This window comes from Podarcis muralis, chromosome Z (genome assembly GCF_964188315.1).
Source record: "Podarcis muralis chromosome Z, rPodMur119.hap1.1, whole genome shotgun sequence".
Lineage (NCBI taxonomy): Eukaryota > Metazoa > Chordata > Lepidosauria > Squamata > Lacertidae > Podarcis > Podarcis muralis.
In genome coordinates, this window is record NC_135673.1 from 13,695,728 (window position 1) to 13,716,291 (window position 20,564).

General features: G+C 47.1%; 1 protein-coding gene across 1 annotated transcript; it reads left to right on the forward strand.

Annotated features, from left to right (window-relative positions):
* The first annotated feature begins 780 nt into the window (after window positions 1-780).
* Window positions 781-19,856, forward strand: AIF1L (allograft inflammatory factor 1 like). The gene is made up of 6 exons (XM_028715002.2): window positions 781-1,068; window positions 1,360-1,421; window positions 7,798-7,864; window positions 13,236-13,277; window positions 14,472-14,634; window positions 17,411-19,856. Exons 1-6 carry the CDS (start codon window positions 1,038-1,040, stop codon window positions 17,496-17,498), a joined length of 453 nt encoding a protein of 150 aa, XP_028570835.1. The 5' UTR covers window positions 781-1,037; the 3' UTR covers window positions 17,499-19,856.
* The last annotated feature ends 708 nt before the right edge of the window (window positions 19,857-20,564 follow it).

The window sequence follows — 20,564 nt, forward strand, 5'->3', positions numbered from 1 at the left end:
CAGGTGAGGCTGCTGATCCCTTATTTTCAAACCTGAAAGTTGACAGCTCTGGACCCAAGTGCAGCAGTACTACTTTCCACACTGGCAGTTCCTAGCAGTGATTGCTGTTCAGAACCATATTGCCTCCTTTGACAGTGGAGGTTATCTTGATTAAGGTACCACCTGGCCCTTTTCTCCTTTAACCAGCACTCTGATCTGATAAGGGCTGTGCCTTTGGATCAGGGAGACACCATTTAAGTTTCCCATAATGCTCCTGACAGTTCTCAAATGAACTGATCCTGAGCAAGTTACTCACTTCAGGGAGACTTCAGTGTGAAGCCCCTAGGCCTCCAGGGAAGCCCCATTAAAAATCAGAATTCGGATCCTGCATAGGTGCCTGGAACCCTTGGACTCTCTCACGGTTTGCAGATTGGAGTAGTTTGGGTGGGGTTTTTTTTGGAGAAGCAGAGACAGGCAATGTGGTGCAGTGGTTAGAGTGCCAAACTTAGACTTGGGTTCAAATCCCCTTCCTGGCCCTAAAACTCACTGCGTGATCTTGGAAGCCGGTCACTACGTCTCAGCCTAACCTACCTCACAGGGTTGTTGCGTGGGGAATTAAACCAGGAAGGCGGGAGCCATGAGCGCAGCCCCCTTGAGCTACTCGGGAGCGGGGGAAAGTGGGACATCAACGCTACGAACAAACCAGCGAACAAACCGAATGGTGTGGCGTTGCATTTTCTGCTCTCCGTGCAAGGAAAGGGTTAACCCTGCCAGCCGCCCATTTGCAACGGGTCTGAGGCCCCACTCCGGGGAGGGCGGCATTCCTCCGCCTCCTCCGCCAGAGGGATGTGTGAGCCTCCTCAGCCGGCCTCTGCCGAGTCCCACTTCATGAATGACTCTGTTGGAAGTACCTGGACTGGCTCGGTAGCCGTCCTGAGCAGAGGGGAGATCTTCGCTCGCCACCCTGGCTGGAAACCCGCAGCGTGCCGGCGGCGGCACCCAGCGGAGAAACTTTCTGAAAACTCCTCAGCCGGGGTCTCGCTCGTGAAATCTCCAGCATGTCTCTCATGCTCAACAGCGCATATCAAGGTATGCATGGTCGTGCAACTGTGATTCTTGCGGGGATGGGGGGGGGGGGAGGCCCGGGGATGGGGGTAATATGGGACTTTGCCTGCTTCAAAGCATGGCAAGCGAGCTCTACAGCAACCGGAGATCCTCCTCTTGCTGCGCGGTGTCCCGGAGGGCTGCTTCAAAATCCTCAAGACACCGGCGCCGCTGCCCGGGAGGATGTCACCTGCTCGCTAGTCCCAGAAGTTGAAGAACACCCAGAGGGTTACAGACACACCTGGATTTACTACATGCTCCTTCTCTTTTATCCAGGAGGGAAAGCCTTTGGATTACTCAAAGCCAAGCAGCAAGGAAGGCTGGAAGAGATCAACAAGGTGGGAGCAATTCAATCGCAAGTTAATGGCTTACATTACTGCCTGATCTAGGATGGGTGGCTCTTATCAATTTCAGTTCCTAATAATTGCATTCTTAAGTTTTGAGTTCTCCACATTTCCACACAGTCTGCTATTTCCTTTTTTAAGTCCTCGTGGAAATTCACCAGCATTTCAGGGCAAAGTGCATTTAAATGCAAAATGCAAATTTCTCACAAATCCCTAATCCAGCTTTCCCCCCATCAGACTGATAGAGAAGCTTCCAAATGTCAGTGTCAAGAAGCTGCCTACCATCAGGCTTGCAGTCTAAAAGAACTAAGAGCACATGTAGCTGCCTTATGCTGAATCAGACCACTGATTCATCTAGCTCAGCATTGCATACACTGACTGGCAGCAGCTCTCCAGGGTTTCAGAGATGGAGCCTGAAACTGACAGACAGGGGCAGATCTACTGTGAAACTAATGAAGCTGAAGCTTTAGGCCCCCGAATCCCAGAGGGGCGCCAGAAACAACTAAGTATTTGTGACTTTAATTTGAGTCACCTTGATTTGATTCAAATTGATTAGTTTTTTGTACATATTTCAACAATCCCAAAGTTTGAGAGTCAGAAGCACAGGTGTTGTAAAGGTGTGGTGATCTGTCATGTAACAACCCCATTGAAGAGGTTAACAGTGGTTACCTAAACCTCGTTTCTGGTTGCGAAGGGGCTGTCATGACAGTTCAAACTTCAGGGCCCCCAAAATGTAGGTCTGCTTGTTGGCAGATCCATCCATCCCTTTACACACGTGCAAGCTGTCTGTATACAAGTGCAGGTGTTTGTGGTGGTGCACGTGGGCTGAAGCTATTCAGAAATGTGGAGCGGAGATTAGAAGCCCTACTGCACAACTGCTGAGTGTTCCCATGTACAGTATTCAGAAGCTGGGTCCCTGCCCCCAAAGCATTTGCAGTCAGCAGAGGCAAGGATAAGAGGAGAGGAAGCTACACAGGTGTGTATGCAAGGGTAGGGTCTTAGCTCAGTGGTAGAGCATCTGCCCTGCATGCAGGTTCAGTCCTCAGTGGCATCTCCAAGTAGGGCTGATAGTCCTTTGTCTGAAAGCCCAGAGCTGCTGCTAGTCAGTGCTGACAGTTCTGAGCTAGACAAACTAATAGTTTGTACAAGCCAAGACAGCATCCTAAGATGCCATTTATTCCTACCATTGCATGCAGAAGGTGCCAGGTTCAATCCCAATGGTTCCCCATTTTTGTGTTAAAAAGCTTTCCGCTGAGGATCCTTGGCTCACAAAATCTCGCACCTCATTGCTGATGCAACAAAACAGATTTCAAAACAACCCCTTTAAGTGACAAAGTGATGTAACCATCAGCTTTGATTTTGGTGTTTCAGCCTGCAGGAGGTGGAAAAATCTGCTTTAGAATCTCTGGCTTATTCCCCACCTGTTTATATGGGAGGGGGGTCCTTAATGAAAGAGATTCCAATGTCATTGGGACTTCAGGAATGTCTGTCTCTGTTGATATGTGGATGTGCTGCTGTTTACCTCTTGCAAGATCACATAAGTGCTAATTTACAGCTCTCTTTGACAACTGGTTTAGGTTGGGAGGATACCACTGGGTTCATTTTGTGTGTGTGTGTGCATGCGCAAAGGAAGTTCCCAGTGGAAACTGTGTGTGGCTGATTCGTCAGCACAGGAGCATTACCCAAGCTGGTGCCCTCCAAATGCTTTGAACTACAACTTCCATCAGCCCCTGCCAGCAATGCCACCGAATGATATTAAGATACAGTACATATTAAGAATTCCATCAAAGAATCCTGGGAACAGTAATTTCCCTCTCAGTGTTCCCAACAGACTACATTTACCAGGATTATTTGGGGGAAGTCATATGCTTTAAACAATTGATGTGGGTATGCCTTGATACATTGACCTTCCCAGAGTTCTCTGGGAAGAAGGACTGATTGTTAAACCACTCTGGAAATTTGAGTTCTGTGAGGGGAACAGGGGTCTCCTCTCGGCACCCTTTATAAGCTACAGTTCCCAGGATGCTTGCACCCAGACTGTTTAAAAGTGGTATGATTCTGCTTTAAATGTACATTGCAGAAGGGGCCTTTTCATTGAGTGGGATTCTGTGTTCAGGGCAGCTTCCCTGCCTGGCAGGAATGCAAGATGAGCCTGTATCTTTTGGAATGTCCTCTCACATATGGTGCTGCAAGGTTTCTTGTGCTCACACACCTCTTCCTGCCTTCATCCTCCCCCATCTCCTGTTGCCCCACCAACCAGGCTTTAAGCATCCTTTGGTCTTAAGACTGGAGAGACCTGTCAGGAGTGAACATGGACCACTGGTACCAAATCGTATGGGAAACAGCCTTACTAGAAAAGCTAACCAACAGACTCAAACTGACAAGGAGGGAAATAGAAGAAGACGCCTTCACCCCAGTATGGCTCCACTTTATCACATACACAGCCCAACAAGATGACAACAAGAACCCACTGACAACATACAAATCAATCCGGCTAACTTGACCCAACAATCCCACCCCCCACTTCACACTCACAAACAAATCTCATTACAGCCAACTAAACACAACTAGCCATGCCCTGGGGCCTCCCACCCAACCTCTCTCACTACGAAGGAAATATAATAAATAAACAGAAAGAGAACCTACCCAAACGACACTGACATAAAAAACCCACATACACACTAAGTATAACAATATGACTTTACCACTTCTCCCCCTTCTCTCCCTTCTTTTATTCTTCTGCAACCTTATTCTGTATACAGTTGTACCTTGGCTCCCAAACGCCTTGGGAGTCGAATGTTTCGGCTCAGCTCCCAAACAATGAAAAACCGGAAGTGAGTGCTCCAGTTTTCGAACGTTCTTTTGGAAACTGAACATCCAACGGGGCTTCCTCAGCTTCCGATTGGCTGCAGGAGCTTCCTGCAGCCAATCTGAAGCCGTGCTTTGGAACTCAAACATTTCAGAAGTCGAACAGGCTTCCGGAATGGATCCTGTTTGACTTCCGAGGTACGACTGTACAACATCAATGTCTCACATCATATGTAACTGATATAAAGAAAAGACTTTATAACCTGAGAAAAGAGACAGTGCATATACTTTTGTAAGCAAAAAAAATATTTGAAAATAAATAAATAAATAAGATTCTTTCTGCCTCTAACCAATGAATGGAGATAACGTAATTAGAGGAGTGGGGTGTTGAGAAGGGGTGAGAGAAAACACAAGGCTTGTCAAGGCTTCAGGATCTGCAGATACCTTTCCAATCTCAAATTAGTGGAGCTACTAACACAGAAGTAGACAAGGGCATTCCCAGTCACCAGAATATCTGTCTTTCTCTGAGAAAATATTGGAGGATCTGAAATGGCTGTCAAATCTCTTGAGTCCATTTTTCCTCCATGCACAGTCTCCCTTTTGGGATGGAGCAGGGATGAGAAAGTTTTTTCATCGCGGGGGCTGCATTTCGTTCTGGGCAACCCTCTAAGGGCCACATGCCAGGGGTGGTTGGGGCCGGACACAGAAGCAGGAGGAACAATATTTGTGATTTCCCCCCCTTTGTACAGTTGGGCTAATTTGTGGACACAAAAGCCCATCTCTGTCCTCCACCCAGTGAGAGACATGACTGGAGTCTGAGGACGCATCCCAGCCAACCAGGAATATTAAAGGGGGTTACAAAGCAGAGCCAGTGCAGGATGAGGCCTGGGAGGAGGGCGTTCGGCTGAGACGGTATGGTAGAGAGATCCAGAGGCCCACATGTGGCCCCCTGGCCCCAAGGTTCCCCATGCCTGGGCTAGAAAGCATGAGTCAGAGTCATGTTTGTTATTACCTCTCCAGCTGTGCAGAGGCTCACAGTTGATCCTGCTCATAAAGCCTCCCAGATCACTGTGGAATATTTGACATTCCAGCCTCGTTGGGGATAGCATGGCAAGGTCGCCCCTGGGAGACAGCCAAGGCCTTTTATGGGAAAGGCAAGAAGCTTCTTTCAGGCTCCTTCCAAGGCTCCACTGGCCACAGCACATGGCAGCCCTGCCAATCCCCAGCTCCTAACCTGGTCTCGGGTTCACAGCAACAGGCAGGGATTCCAAAGTGGGGCACACAACCTCTGACTCCATGCATGAAACCAGAGCCCTAAACTTGGGACTCTGGCTGAGCATTAACCATGGAGACAGGAAGGGTGATTTCCAGGTACTGATTTCTCCAGCACCCATAGCTTTGTGGCAGAGTACCTACTTTGCAATGGAGAAGGTTCCAAGCTGAGATGCTGGAGAGCTGCTGCCAGCCAAATGCACCATTGGTGTGACTTCCTATCTTCCTGGAAAGGGCCTCAGTGGTAGATCACCTGTGTTGCATGTCCCCAGTTCAATCCCCAGAATCTCTGGGTATTGGTGGGAGAGACTTTCCATCTGAGATACTGGGAGTGTAGCTGCCAGTCAGTGTAGGCAACTGGTCTGACTCAGTAGAAAGCAGCTTCCTGTTGTTTAGGAGAAGGGCTGTAGCATCTGTTTTGCTTGCAGGTTCAACCCCTGGCATATCCGAGGAAAACTGAGAAAGACACCCCCTCCAATGTAATTTCATAGTATCTGGCACTGGCTGGCAGCAGCTCTCCATGTTTTCAGACAGGGAATCTCTCCCAGCCCTACCCAGAGATGTTAGCAAACAAATGCTCTGCCTCTAAACTAAAATACTACCCCTGTCCTCATGGCACTAAATAAAGGGACGATAAAAGGAAGAAGCTGTCTCACACTGAGTCAGATCACTGGTTCATGTAGTTGAATATTGTCTGCACTGACTGGCAGTAGCTCTCCATGGTTTCAGACAAGGGTCTCTCCCAGCCCTACCTGGAGAGGCCAATGGGGACTGAACCTTGGACCTTTTGCATGCAAAGTAGATGCTCTGCTACTGAGCCCCATTTCCAAAATCTTTCCCGAAGCCAAAATGGGAATTTACCAGGAACTTGTGCTCATCAATTTGGGACAGCTGGAAAACAGGCACCATTTAATCCAGAAGGTCGGCCCCTTTTCTTCCAAATAAATAAATAAATAAATAAATAAATAAATAAATAAATAAATAAATAAATATTTATTTATATGGCACTCATCTGACTGGCTTGCACTAGCCACTCTGGGCTGCTCCCCAAAAAATATTAAAAACACTATAAAACAACAAACATTGAAAACTTCCCCACACAGCAGGGCTGCCTTCAGATTTCTTCTAAATACATCTTGCCCGCCTGCCTCTCAAACACAAGACTGCTGTGCAGCTTGTGTTTGAGGACATGCTCTTGGGGAGACGCAGCATCCTGTGAGCTGGGTGTCATCCCATCAGAAGGTCCTGGTTCTGTGAGTAGAGGAGGACAAACCCAGAGCCAAATGGTGAGCAGATGTCGGTGATTTCTGCCATGTGGAATGTGTTGCTGGTGCCTGGGGGTGGGTGGGGTGGGGGGGACAAACAGACTGGAGCCATTACATTCCATCAGGTTCCTAAGGGCTGGGAGGAAATTTGGAACAAGAGCCTCTGGCACGCAGCTGCAGAGGGAGCTGGCTGAGTGGGGGTCACCCAAGCAGCCTGGCCTGCACCCCACGGCACTCTTGCTCCTCTCCGCCCAGCGTAATACAAACAGAAATGGGAGCGAATATTCTCAGTGTCCGCATATTCATGCCACGTCCAGAACGGATCTAGCAAATATGACCGGAGTTTGCTGCTTCCAGTCTGCAAGTGAGAAGAAGTGGTTATGTTTGTAAACACAACACAACACCTCCAACACAACTTGCATCACATTGAAACGAGTGGGGGGCGGGGAAGCAATGACAACATCATTTACGTAAGCAGTTAATTGTGTAATTTACATCACTTCACCACAACAGACAGCAAGAGAAATAATGAGAGTTTGGGGGCGAAAATGAACTTGGAGATGCCCTTGAGGGTTGAACCTGGAACCTTCCACATGCAAACCAGATGCTCTGTCATTGAACTGTGACCTTTCCCCCAGAAGTAAAATAGGATTCTAGTCCTCAAGGTCCTGGAATAAAGATCCGGTTTTAAATGGGAGCCTAGAGAGCTGTCTTACCCTGAGTCATACTATTGGTTCGTCTAGCTGAGTGCTGTCTGCACTGATTGGCCACAGCGCTCCAGAGTTTCAGGCAGGAAACATTATCTGGCTTACCTGGAGAGGCCAGGGATTGAACCTGTGAGCTTTTGCATGCATGGCAAAGGCTCTGTCACTGAACTACACCCTGCTGCTTCTCCAATTCAAATTGATCTTCTCCCCACCTGAAGAAGTACCAGCGTTATGTGGTATTAACCCATCTGAAGACTTTGTTATTACTTTCTTAAATGTGCTGAATTCATTTCTCTCCCACCACCCTTTCTTTCTCAGGAGTTTCTCTGTGACCCTAAGTTCAGCGATGAAGAGCATTTGGAGGAAAAACTTGCAGTTTTCAAAGGTACATTGTTTAAACTGAGAGTGGGTGACAAAAAGCAGCTGATGCTGCTACATCTTGGCTGAACCAGAGTTAGGTGAACCAACTCTGACTCAGCCTATTTAATCCTTCTATCCCAATATGGGGGACGCGGGTGGTGCTGTGGATTAAACCACAGAGCCTAGGACTTGCCGATCAGAAGGTTGGCAGTTCGAATCCCCGCGACAGGGTGAGCTCCCATTTCTCAGTCCCTGCTCCTGCCAACCTAGCAGTTTGAAAGCACGTCAGAGTGCAAGTAGATAAATAGGTACCGCTCCGGCGGGAAGGTAAACGGCGTTTCTGTGCGTTGCTCTGATTCACCAGAAGTGGCTTAGTCGTGCTGGCCACATGACCCAGAAGCTGTACGCCGGCTCCCTCGGCCAATAAAGCGAGATGAGCACCGCAACCCCAGAGTCGGTCACGACTGGACCTAATGGTCAGGGGTCCCTTTACCTTATCCCAATATGGCAGCAGCTCCACAATAACTGATACCGAGACCCTTTCAACTAAGGATGCAGGGGACCGAAGCAGGGAATTTCTACAAGCAAAGTGGGTGCTTTACTACTGAGCCATGGCTACTCCACATATCCCCTGCACCTTCTAAGCATGGGCAGCCATAGACAGCACTCCAGCTGCCATCATTCCTGGCCATTGGCCATGCTAGCTGGGGCTGATAGGAGTTGCAGTCCAACCACAGTCAGAGATCCCCAGGTTAGAGATGGCTGGTGTATGGTAACTAACCACTGTCAATTTTGGTTTCTCTAAGTTTCTAATTTTTGTCCAGTCGTAAATTCAGTTCTCTAAATTTCTGTAGTAGCTGGCTTTTTTATTTTTTTTTATTTTTTAAAAAAACCCTCACCAGCATTTTAGTGTAAATTTATCCTAACCTTTCTGCACACTTTTGACTACTATACACATTTTTTTGCCATAAATTCCCCCTCCTGCAATATATTTCTATCCATTATTTTCACAAATAAATGGATTTTTTATTTTTGCAAATCTCTCCCAATATGTGCATTTTGCACATACCCTCTGGTTCTGCTTTGCAACATACAGAGAAGTACTAATTTCAGAAATGTGAATTTGGGCAAACAAAACCTGATTTCTCCTCCGTCCCAAAACTTGTGCCCAGCCCTTCAGAGAGCAACTCAAGCTGAAAGTCTCTCTTAGGTTTACATGCCCTGCCCACTCTCCGCACTGATTGAAGACCTTTAAATGTAAGACACAGTCCGCTGAAAGCTTCTGCTTGAGGGCCTCCAGAATCTTAAGAGGTGGCCTTTGTCCATATGGAAAAGCTGGCTTTGGAAGCAGGTTCCTCAGCCACAAGCCACCACAGTCTTGCAATAGCTCTTTGGCAATAGTGTCAGGGTGTGGGAGAGGATCACAGATCTTTGGGTCAGGGCTTTGGGACAGCTGCTTCCTTGCCTCTTTTTGACACGGAGGTTTCTGAGAAACAGATGTGATTTAGGAATCTGTGTTTTTTGGGTTGTTGTTTTTTTGGCCTCACTTTATTTCCTTTGCCTGGGGACTCTGGAGCGTACACAGATATGTTTCTGTTTAGGATTTAGTCTGAGGTGGGGACAGTGGCCCAAATTGACCTAGTTCTTTCCCCCCATGCTGGGCCCGGAGGATTCTGCAAGAACCACACAAGGTTATTGTGGTTCCACATGGATCCCTATGAAATTACTGGTTTCTCTTTTGGCAAAACAATCATTGCATAGCGAGCCATTGCACTCAACATCTAGTCTGAAAATTTAGGGACCAAGGACTATTGATGGCTCTAAGTTCACTGGGTCCATCATTTTCAATGGGTCTTCTCTGTGAGTAGGACTAGCATTGGTCACAACCCGCAATGTATTTCTGTTTGTCATTTCTTCACTATACAACTTTCAATCCCCTTCTTTGCCCTGGCTTTCGACACTTGAGATATGTGTGTTCGGGGCCCACCCTATTCCTGTCACTGTAATCTGTTTTAGCTGTTTTTAATTTTTAATTGTTTTAACTTGACCTTGTACCTGCTAGTGAAGGGCGGGTAATATATTTAACAATGCTGCTTCTAATTTCTCAACCCACCCTACAGCTGTGTCCTTGCGGTGTGGGTGGGTTTTTTATTTCTTGCATTTTCGTTTGTTTGTTTTTAAGCAAGGCCTGAAACATACACAGATAGATTTCCCCCTCTGAATAAGCCTTTCTTCAAACATTGTGGCTGGTGGGTCGCCAGTTTGTGGGTTCCTCTAACCCGAGCCCACAACTTGCCTTCATTCTGCTGCTCCCCGGCCTTCCATGTTTTCATCATGTCGATTCCAGCTCCCGTTCAGTCTAGAGTCGCTCAGGCTGCTGCCAAACGCCTTCTCCGGGTCTCCCAACAATCACCCTGTTGTTCTGGCCTCCTTCTCCCCCGCTGGGCATGAGAAGTTGCAAGAGCCCCTCTGCAGAATTGGCATTTGTGTCAAAGCTATTTGTGTCTGTCCGTGTGCGTACTAAGGCAAGATTTTGCCCCATTGAACGGGGGATGAAAGACGGAACCTTTGGACCCTACACAGGAAAGCTTAGACTGCTGAGAAGGGGCTTGAGGAGGGGGAGGGTTTGGGTTTTGTTTTGTTTTTTTAAAAAAAGCATGTCTTGTTCACTGCTGTGCTTCCGAAACTGGATTCTCAATGGACAGAAATAGATTTGGGGGTGGGAGACAACAACACACAGAGAGCAACTTAGAACCGGGTTACACAAATAACAGGCTGTGCAGTTAGTTGATCAAGAGTGGCATTGTGGGGAATCACACAACTGAATGCTTCTCTACACTGTACTACCAAAAGAAAACCCTTTCACATAGAAAGCTAGAGTATCAGTAAGAGACATTCTAACCTAGCAATCTAAAGGGCATGCTAACTTTCTAGATTCAAGGATCAGGTGCTATAAGAACAGCCCTCCGGTATCAAGCCCATAGACAACTCCTTATTAAAACCAGCTGTTAATCCAGAACTGGAATCTTCATTTCTAAGGGAAATAGCTCAGTGATAGAGAATATCCTTTGCATGCAGAAAGTCCCAGGTTCGATTCCCCGCATTTCCAGGGAAGCCTGGGAATTTCCTGTGCCTGAAACCCTGGTGAGCCACTGCCAGTCAGAGCAGACAATACTAAGCTAGATGGACTATTGGTCCGACTCCGTGTAAGGCAGCTTCTTACGCTCATCAAGAGCATCTATAGCCCAGTAGCAAAGCATCTGCCCTGCATGCCTAAGGTCCCGGGTTCAATGCCTGGCATCTCCAAGGAGGGTGCCCTGCCTTAAACCCCAGAGAGCTGCTGTCAGTCAGTGTAGACAATACTGAGCTTCATGGACCAATGGCATCTTTCCATGTTCCTGTCTGTACCTGGAGTTTCTGAGAATAGAACATGGGACCTTCTGCATGCATATCATGTGCTCTATTGGTGGTGCCCCATAGTGTTAGAGAGTGGGGTATATTTAATGTGAAGGAAGCCATGCAATTGAATCAGGCAAGCCAAGAAGCTCTGGAAGTGATTCTCCAGGATTCCCAGCTAGACCTAGGAAAAAAATGCTGCTGGTTTAGGTAAGGCTGGATTGTGCTTTTGCCCATCAGTGTGGCCACCAGCTTCAGAAAAGGACCCAGTCCTCCCAGAGTATGCCACAGGTAATAAACTGTGTGGAGATGAAGGAAGGCATCTTTTCCAATTCTGCCCTGTGTTTATCACATGCAGTAGCACTTCTGTTCTGCTGCAGTTCATCTCCTGCCCAAAAACTATGCTATTCCTCTCGCGCTCTGTTGTGGCGAAATTACAAAACTTCACTGCACAATTGCCCTTGCAATATCCTAGCTCATTCATTTCAATGCAAGGGGGAATGCAGTGCAAGGGGGGGGGCATGTGTGGGTCTATTTTTTTAACATAATCAATTACATATCATTAGTGGACTAAAAGCAACAACAGTGAATACCACTTGCATTCACTGGATTTATTTCCGTTCCAGACATGGTACAAATAAGCGAACATTGGCAATTTCTGCTCCTGCTTTGTCAGAATTCTCTGACATCCCTAGAGCAGTTCTGTCCCACCTCCAAGAAAAGCCTCTGAATGGGGTCCCCAATTAGAGCCTCTAAACTGCCATATGGGCTAATTGGGTTGTCGTAGTACATTTGGGCCTGTCTTAAAGGGCCTTTGTGATTCTAGGCAAGCACACACATACAACCCCATCGAGGGAGGGGGTACTTTCTGACTGGTCCACGGAATATGCCTGCCAGCCTCCTTTTTTGTGACATGGGCTAAGTGCCCAGCGAGGATGATAGCTATCAAGTGGCTTAGTTTTTAAGCCTGAAACCAAGGTCCCAAAAAGAAAAAGAAAGAAAAGGAAGAATTATTACAGGGCTCTAAGTTGGGGAAAGTTACTTAAAAAGAAAAGAAGAGAAAAGAAAGCATCAGCAGAAAATCTGTCAGGGGAATTTTCCAGCAGGGTGGGAAGTGGTGCTGTTGATTATTCTATTGGACCTCTAACCAAAAAACAAAAATGTGGATTTTGCAAACGCAGAGAGATAGATGGCTTGCAAGGTTTTGTATGCTTTGGAAAACTTACTGGCACCAACCTCCAAGTAAACAGGCAGCAAGGCTGCAGTCTCTACAGATGCCAACCTGGGCACAAGTTCTACAGATCTCACAGGGTCCTTCTACAATCGGCCAAAATAGACATGGCGTGAAAGGTCCATGAAAGGGATCTTCCCTTATATTTTCTTTCCAACAGGTACACAGGACCCTGAAGGAGTGATGGACAAATATGTCAGTTTCTTTTTCCATTTACTCCAGTTATAAGTTCAGTTCACCACATTCCCACATCTGTTTGAGTTTACTTTCTTTCTTTCTTTCTTTTTTTTGAGAAGGCCTCAAAAAACACACCAGCATCTTCCTTATATGCAGAAATTTCCAGGTTCAATCCCCAGCATCTCCAAGAGGGCTTGCTAGGAATCCCTGCATGAAAACCCGGGTAGCTGCTGCCCGTCAGTGTAAGACAGTACTGAGCTAGATGGACCCAATTGTCTGGCTTTGTATCAGGCAGCTTCCTGTGTTCCATGTGTGCAATCCTCCTCATATACATATTTTTGCAAGCATTTTCCCTTAATAGAATGCATTTTTCTGTATCTTTTCTTTTTGAGAACTGCACTGCAAAATTCGAGGGAGGAGCAAATTTTGAAGGGTAACGGGGTTTCAGTTTGCAAATTGCAGATTCAGAAAGTGAGAGCCAGACTGAATTTATTTCCCTTCCCTACTGTGATGTTGTTTTGAAGACAAGTGGAGGTGGCAGGGTGCCAGGTAGAAGTTTTGATTGTGCTAACATGTTCCTTTTATTTTATAGAAAAGTACATGGAGTTCGACCTGAACAACCAAGGTGAAATTGGTGAGCGGCTTCTGTTAAAATTTGCAAAGCTTCCACTCCCGGGTTATTCTGAGCCTTGTTAATGGGAATGCAGAGGTGGGGAACCTTTCTGACCTAGTGGACCAGGTTGTCATTCCCCCCATCTAAGTGAGACAATCCACCAGCTAACCATCTGATGGCAGTTGATTGGCAGGTGGGTTGTTCCTAACACCTGTCAGAGGTAGCTTGTTGGGGATTGGGGTAGATACTGTACAAGTATGATGCATGGGGTGTTCACTCTTGCTGTCTGCAGGGTTCGGATGCATGAGCCAATTCTACCTACGAATTGGCTAGCATGCCTGAACCAAGAAGGGCTGAACACAGGAACACAGAAAAATGGCTTGGTGAGCCAAACAGCGAGTCCTGGCAGGCCAATTCTGACCTATGGGCCAGAGGTTATCTACAACCCTTGGTACAGTGGATCCCTGAATCCCATCCATTGTATACATTTAATTATTATTGACCTACCTGTGTGTATTGACTTACCTGGTTTCTAAGATCAGTGGACAAGGCCCTCCTGGTAGTCCCTCCTCAATGTGACGTTCATGGTGTGGGGCCCCAGGAAAGGGCCTTTTCAGTGGCAGCTCCTTGTATGTGAAACTCCCTCCTTACTGAGGTGTGTCTGGCCCCATCTCTTCATCATTTAAAGTGGCTGGTTAATATGCAGGTTTTTTTGGTTGACATTTCGAGGAGGTGAGGCCTGATTGTGCAAGTGTTCTTTAGTGATTTGTTATGTATTTTTAAGGATAGTGTTATTTTATGGATTTTAAAAATCTGTCAGCCTGTTGTAAGCCACCCTGTGGCTTGCGCAGAGGTGTTTGAATTCTCTAAAATATATAAATTAATGCTATTATCAGTGCTCCTTTTCTAGAAAAAGAGGTGCTGGAGCTCACAGTGAATATCTCCCTTGTTCTCTTATAATGGCAATGGTGCCCACCTGAGAGGTGCCGGAACTGAGTTCCAGTGAGTTCTGGCTGGAAAAAAATATGCCCTGGCTATTATTATAGTAGCCATCATAGCCATTCAGAATTGACTAGAGGCACAGTTGGTTCTAAGGAATCTTCTAGAGTGGAGGGGGAACGGTCTCCCATGCCTAATCCATCTCTATCAGGCACTATGAAGTCATGTCCCTCATTGTCTGTACCACTCATCACTCCTTGTTATCATTCCTTGTAGATCTGATGTCAGTGAAGAGGATGATGGAGAAGCTGGGAGCCCCCAAAACCCACCTGGAGCTGAAGAAAATGATCTCGGAAATCACTGGAGGTGTCAGCGACACCATCTCTTACCAAGATTTTGTCAACCTGATGCTTGGGAAACGGTCCGCAGTCCTCAAGTTGTGAGTATCCATAATAAGAGGGAAGGAATAGAGGTTTGTTTTGGGGTGACTGAGCTCCAGTGGAGGCTGGCCCATCAGGGCAAATGGGTCACTTAGCATAATGATTGGCACAGCACCATCTGACCCTGAAGTGGAAGGAACCCTGAGATCAAGACTCATAGTATCATAGAATCGTAGAACTGGAAGGTATCCAAGGGTCATCTAGTCCAACCCCCCTGCAATGCAGGAATCTGAGCTGAAGCATCCATGGCAGCACCTCAAATAGCTCTGTTTGCACAGCTTGCTCGAAGGGAAAGCTGGAGGTTGATTGAGGCCTTCTCAATCCCTCTGACCAGGTTACCTCTCCCATCCTAGGCTCTGCCCCTCACACCTGAGAGGCACGACTTCTCAAAGGGATAAGCTCCTAAAGGCAAGTGCGTCTCCCTCTCTCTGTGTGGCTTCTGGCTTGCTGTGTTCCTTGCGCTGTTAGACAGGTGCTATGGATCGGGAAGTACGTGACCCCTCACCCATGTAAACTGGGCTCAGGGGAAGGCATCTGTGAGTGCCCTGGCTTAGAGTTTTGAATGTGGTGACTGAAACCAGGCTCTGTTCTTCAGCCAGCAGAACATCAGTCCCACTCTTAGCCAGATCATCTTCTGCCATTACTGAGTTTTGCTTGCTGCTCAGGGCTGAGGCCTTGACTGCTGCAATCTTCTGCTTTCTGGCCTTAGGACCGGAGGAAGCTGCCTTACCCAGAATCAGACCTTTGGTTCATCTAGCTCAATACAGTACTGTCTACACTAACTGGCAGCGGCTGAACAGGGTTTTTCCCCCCCCTCTTCCCCCAGCCTCCACAGCTGGAGGTAGCAATGCTTCTGAATGACAGTTGCCGGAAAACACAGGAGGGGAGTGGGCTCTTGTGCTCAGATTCTGCTTGCAGGTTTCCCACAGACATTTGGGTAGCAACTATAAGAACAGAATGCTGGATCAGATGGGACATTGGCCTGATCCTGAAGGGCTCTTCTTATATCCTCAAGTCTTTGCAACCAGGCTGTGAGAATCCAGGAGGCATATGATTGGCCACTGTGGGAAACTGAATCCTGGACTCGGCAAAACCTTTCGGCCTGGTGCATCAGGGCTCTTTCTTATCTCCTCATGTTACCCTCCTTCTCAAGTTGGCTTCTGTCTCTGTTTGCTGAGGAATAGAGGAGGCCAGTTTTCTCTCCCCCACTCCTGTCCCTATACCGACATGAATAGCCCTCAGAAGACACAGGTCCCTTTTTCAGAAATGAGCACGCAAACAAGCCACTCATTGTCTCTGGCCTCCTGTCTCGGTTTCCGCTCCCGTTCCAGAAGCCGACTCCCCATCTGCAAACAATAGACAGTGAGGGCCGAGGTAGCTGTTGAAGTGCCCACGGCTGTGAGTGTGTGAAGTGGTGCCTGTTGCAAAGCCTTCTGGGATATTTCCGTCCATTTACTGAGTTTCCCCTTCAGCCTGTTAATTCAAAAGCTGACCAGTGGGGTGGGGCAAAATGCAATAGCTGCAGCCTTAAGACTTTCAAGCGGCATGTTGCTGTTTTAGGAAGGGATGGTGGCTGACCCACCACTGTGCATTTCCTTGGGGAGGGGGCAGCTCTAGGTATGAGGGAGGGTCTGGCAGAATAGTCTCTGGCAGGCCACATCTTGTGTCCGTGAGCCTGTATCTGGCAGTGGTGGAGAACAGCAGCAGTAAAAGGAGAACGAGGTGGCTTGGCATCGCCATGGTGATTTCCCACAATGCCTCTGCTGCAATGTGGCTCCAGGGTAAGGGTGGGGAATTGCAGGCCCAGGGGCCAAGTTGTTGTGGCCCTCAGGCTGAAGAAGATTCTCCACCTGTGTCCCAGCTGGGCCTACCTTGCAGGGTTGTTTGGAGGGATTCCAATATAACCCATGTGAACAGATCTAAACACTCTTTTGAATATCTATACTTCATACTAAGACCCTAAAATGCAATGCATTGTTTTCATAAGAAGCAGCATTTTTATACTGTTATTAAAAATAGCAGTTTATGACCATGAGTGTGCCTAGCAAAAGTACACCATAAACTTCTAACGGGACACAGAGGATAAAGAGCTGTTTGTCTTGCTTCGTTTGCATCAAGTGGTTCAGTGATAAGATTGTTTCCTCCTCTCGTTGCTCCCCCTGGGAGCAGGATGGATCACTTTGCATTCACACCCCAAACAGAATTTGAGCCAAAGTTTTGGAGTGTAGGATTCTGGGGTGACTCCTAGTGAACAATATTGCCCTCTGCTGGCTAATGCTAGATAAACACAAGTTTCATTTAAGGACATAATACAGTGGTACCTCGGGTTACGTACTTAATTCGTTCCGGAGGTCCGTTCTTAACCTGAAACTGCTCTTAACCTGAAGCACCACTCTAGCTAATGGGGGCCTCCTGTTGCTGCCGTGCTGCCGGAGCACGATTTCTGTTCTCATCCTGAAGCAAAGTTCATAACCCGAGGTACTATTTCTGGGTTAGCGGAGTCTGTAACCTGAAGTGTATGTAACCCGAGGTACCACTGTACTATTATTATTACCTTTATATCTATATTTTGGAAATTTGGCTATGCAGCTGGGTGCTTCTTCAGATATCGTAATCAATGCATGATGGTTCCCGAGATCAAGGAGCCCTGACTCCAGAACTGCAATGATTCTTTGCTCACTGAGAATTCCCAAGCAACAAGTTGCTAGTCATTACATTTGTACCCCAGCTCTTCCTAACAGGTTTTCTTCTGTTGTTTCTTTGCTTTTCTTTCAGGGTCATGATGTTTGAAGGAAAAGCCAACGAAAGCAACCCAAAGCTTTCAGGCCCACCTCCTGAGAGAGATATCTCCAGCCTTCCTTGAAAGGAAAACGAGCCCCTCAGAGCCTACCTTGTACGCTTTCATATTGCTCACCAGAGCGGTTTTACCTGGGCTTCCTGCTGCATTGCTTTGATACTGGACAGTGTTAGAAAGCAAGAAACTAACCAGCCTTTAGCAAAAAGGAATGACAAGGGAAGTTCCAGGGATTTCTGCTGGAGGAGTCCCTAAGTAGCCATGCATTCTATTTTAATTTTTTAACTGAAAACCCTCCCTTGCCTTTTCCACTTTGTTTCTGGGCCCTGAGGCATCCTTTTTTATTGTAATTTCATGAATATTTGTGTTCACTGTGATATCAGGTCATAAGCCATCCCAGTGGCGTTGTGTGGGCAGGGTCACAGGGGTAGTTGCCCTGGGCTCAAAATTCTTAGGGGGTGAAAACTGTCAAAAAAGAGAGGGGTGGAAGTAGTAATAATACATATTAAACAGCACGCCCACCCCTTCACACAGAAAATCTCCCAATATTTTGGGTTGAGGAGCAGATTTGGGTGGTGGCCAAGGCACCCTCTGCACAGGCTTTAGAAAGAAATTCACTTCCAAACAATTCCCTCTTTTGCTCTCCGCTGTGCTTGTCTCAAGTGATTTGATATGTGCACATTGAAGATACAGAAGTCAGTGTGATAGAGTATTTCATTTACTTTATTCAATACTGGAATGGTGGAAGGAACTCATGGACTGCTAACGTCCCATGGGTTAGGGGGCGCAACACTTCTCTTGCCCCGGGTGCTGGCAACCCATGCTACACCATGGCACCATCCCATTCTGAATACAGTTTGCACCTGCAAAAATTTATGGGGCAATCCTTCTCTGTTTCCAACTGGCAAATGTCCTGTAGCTTCCTGTTGAAAACCTGTTAACTTTCTATGCCACAAATGTTCTGGTTTTTTTATTTTATTTTGTCCCACTTTTGTTGTGGTATAGCACAAGAGTTACCTCTCCAGATGGCTGAGGGAAGCCTTGCAGAATAACTAACAAAGCAGAATGATGTATGGAGAGTCCAGGATAAATCCACTACTGGTGCACTATCATTACATTAATAGCAAGTTGCAGAATACCTAGGGTTGCCCTATCTTGAAGAGCAAAAGAGAGAACAGCCTGAGCTGTTGCCAGCCCGGGGGGAAAGGCATGTGGGCACACAGGGCCACCGCCGTGTCTGCACGCCTCCTTCTCTGGCTCAGGCTAGCAGCAGCTACAGTGTGCAGAGCCGCGCAAGCACGAGCCCGAAAAACTCGTACATTTCCTTTAAAATGTAACAATCTGCCTGGGTGGGCATGTTGGCCCTCCAAAAGAGCACATGTCTGGGTTTCCCCAGACATATGGCTACCTAATAATACACCTGCCCAAAACCACCAGTCTGGAGGGATCCCTCTCCCCCTCCCCTCAGAAGGATAGGTCAGTTGTGAAAAATAAAAAAGTGAAAGCAGAATCCCATGTTGTAGAGCAGTGCCCCATTTGCTTCAATGGACAAGACTCCACTGCTGACCAAGATATTGAGGCCATGTGTGTTTCATGAAGGTGACGGAGAATTGAGGAGAAGCGACAGCTTCTCTCGAGATCTTGCTGTTGCCGCCACTTCTCACTTCCCCTAGAGTGGGAGGGGGTGGCCTTTCCTCTGTTGCCACTGCCACTGGAGAAGCATCTGCAGCCAGGTTTCGGCAAGATCCTCTCATTGAATTTTGCCAAGAATCTGGAAACTGCAGCTGTGCCATTTGATTCTGCTAAGCAAGGCTTTGGTTGTGAGGCAGCACCACCTTCCCATTTTGCCTCAGGAGGCAAAACAGGGCAGGCTGCCCCTGCCCAGCTGTGCCTTTGTCCTTATTCTGCAGCTAGGCTTCACCAGGACCTGTTTTGCTGTCTCAGAAGCAAGACACCTTTGTGCCAAGACAAGCCTTCCTTAGCTTGAAAACAAAAGAACCACCGAAAGAGTGAATGAGTTATCTTACTTCATACTCCTAAATTCAAAACTCTGATCTGGCAAGCAACATCCACAAAAGGGCTTCATTTTTTTTATTTTTTTTTGCATGTTTTCTGTGGAAATACAATCTTGCATTACATTTGCAAAACCCAAACTTCTTCGCCACATCTTATTTAATGCTTCTCCAGCCTAACAGCCAATTTTCAGCAAGAGGATCCTCCCAGCATTCCTGAGAGTCAAGTATTCCTTGCTGTCATTTCCTACATTTGCGGCATCTTGAACTCTGGTGGATTTCGTCTCCCTGGTTGTCACAACTTTACTTGTTCCTTGTCCTGTTTTTCTTAAGTGTTTTTCTCTGCAGTTTTTGGCAGCAGTTGTTGTTTTAAAATCTCATGCTTATAAAATAATAATAATAATAATAATAATAATAGCAGCAACTTGGTCATTTTCTTAAAACTCTAGTTTGTATAAAGCAGAAGTGAGCAAACAGGGACCGACTGCTAGATCTCTGGGTGATTTTGAGGCTTTGTATACATCATAGAGTCAAAATGTATTTAGAGCACACACACTCAAGAATCCTGGGAACTGTAGCCCGCCCCCCCCGGCAAAATGTGGGATTTGCTCAAGCAGCTCATGCCTCCCTATTGTTTCCCAGTGGCCCTGCTTGGTTCTCTGCTTAGCATCACTTGTCACCTGAGTTTGCCATTTGAATGATAGGGCTCACCTTTTCACATAGCTAGTCAAAAAACATAAAATTAAGCATATCTGGGGGGGGGGGGGAGAGAAGCATGCTCTGGGAATAAGTTACATCCAGAAGGGCCATAGCTTAGTGGTCATAGAACACCTGCTTGACACATAAAAGGTCCCAGGTTCAATCCCTGGTAGCTCCAGGTAAAGTTGGAGTGGCTTCATATTGCTTAACTGTCCTGGGACATCCCAGAATTACAGAAGCCACCTCAGCTTCTGATTCCATCCTGGGATGTCCTGTTTTGGCTCTGGCAGAGCATGAGACCAAAGATGCATTTTTTAATGGTGTCACACTCTCGTCTTGGGCCCATGCACCGCCCCCTTCTCTTCCTCCACATGGGCCAAGTGGTGCCAGCTCCCAGAAACCCCTGTCTCACAACTTTGGCTGG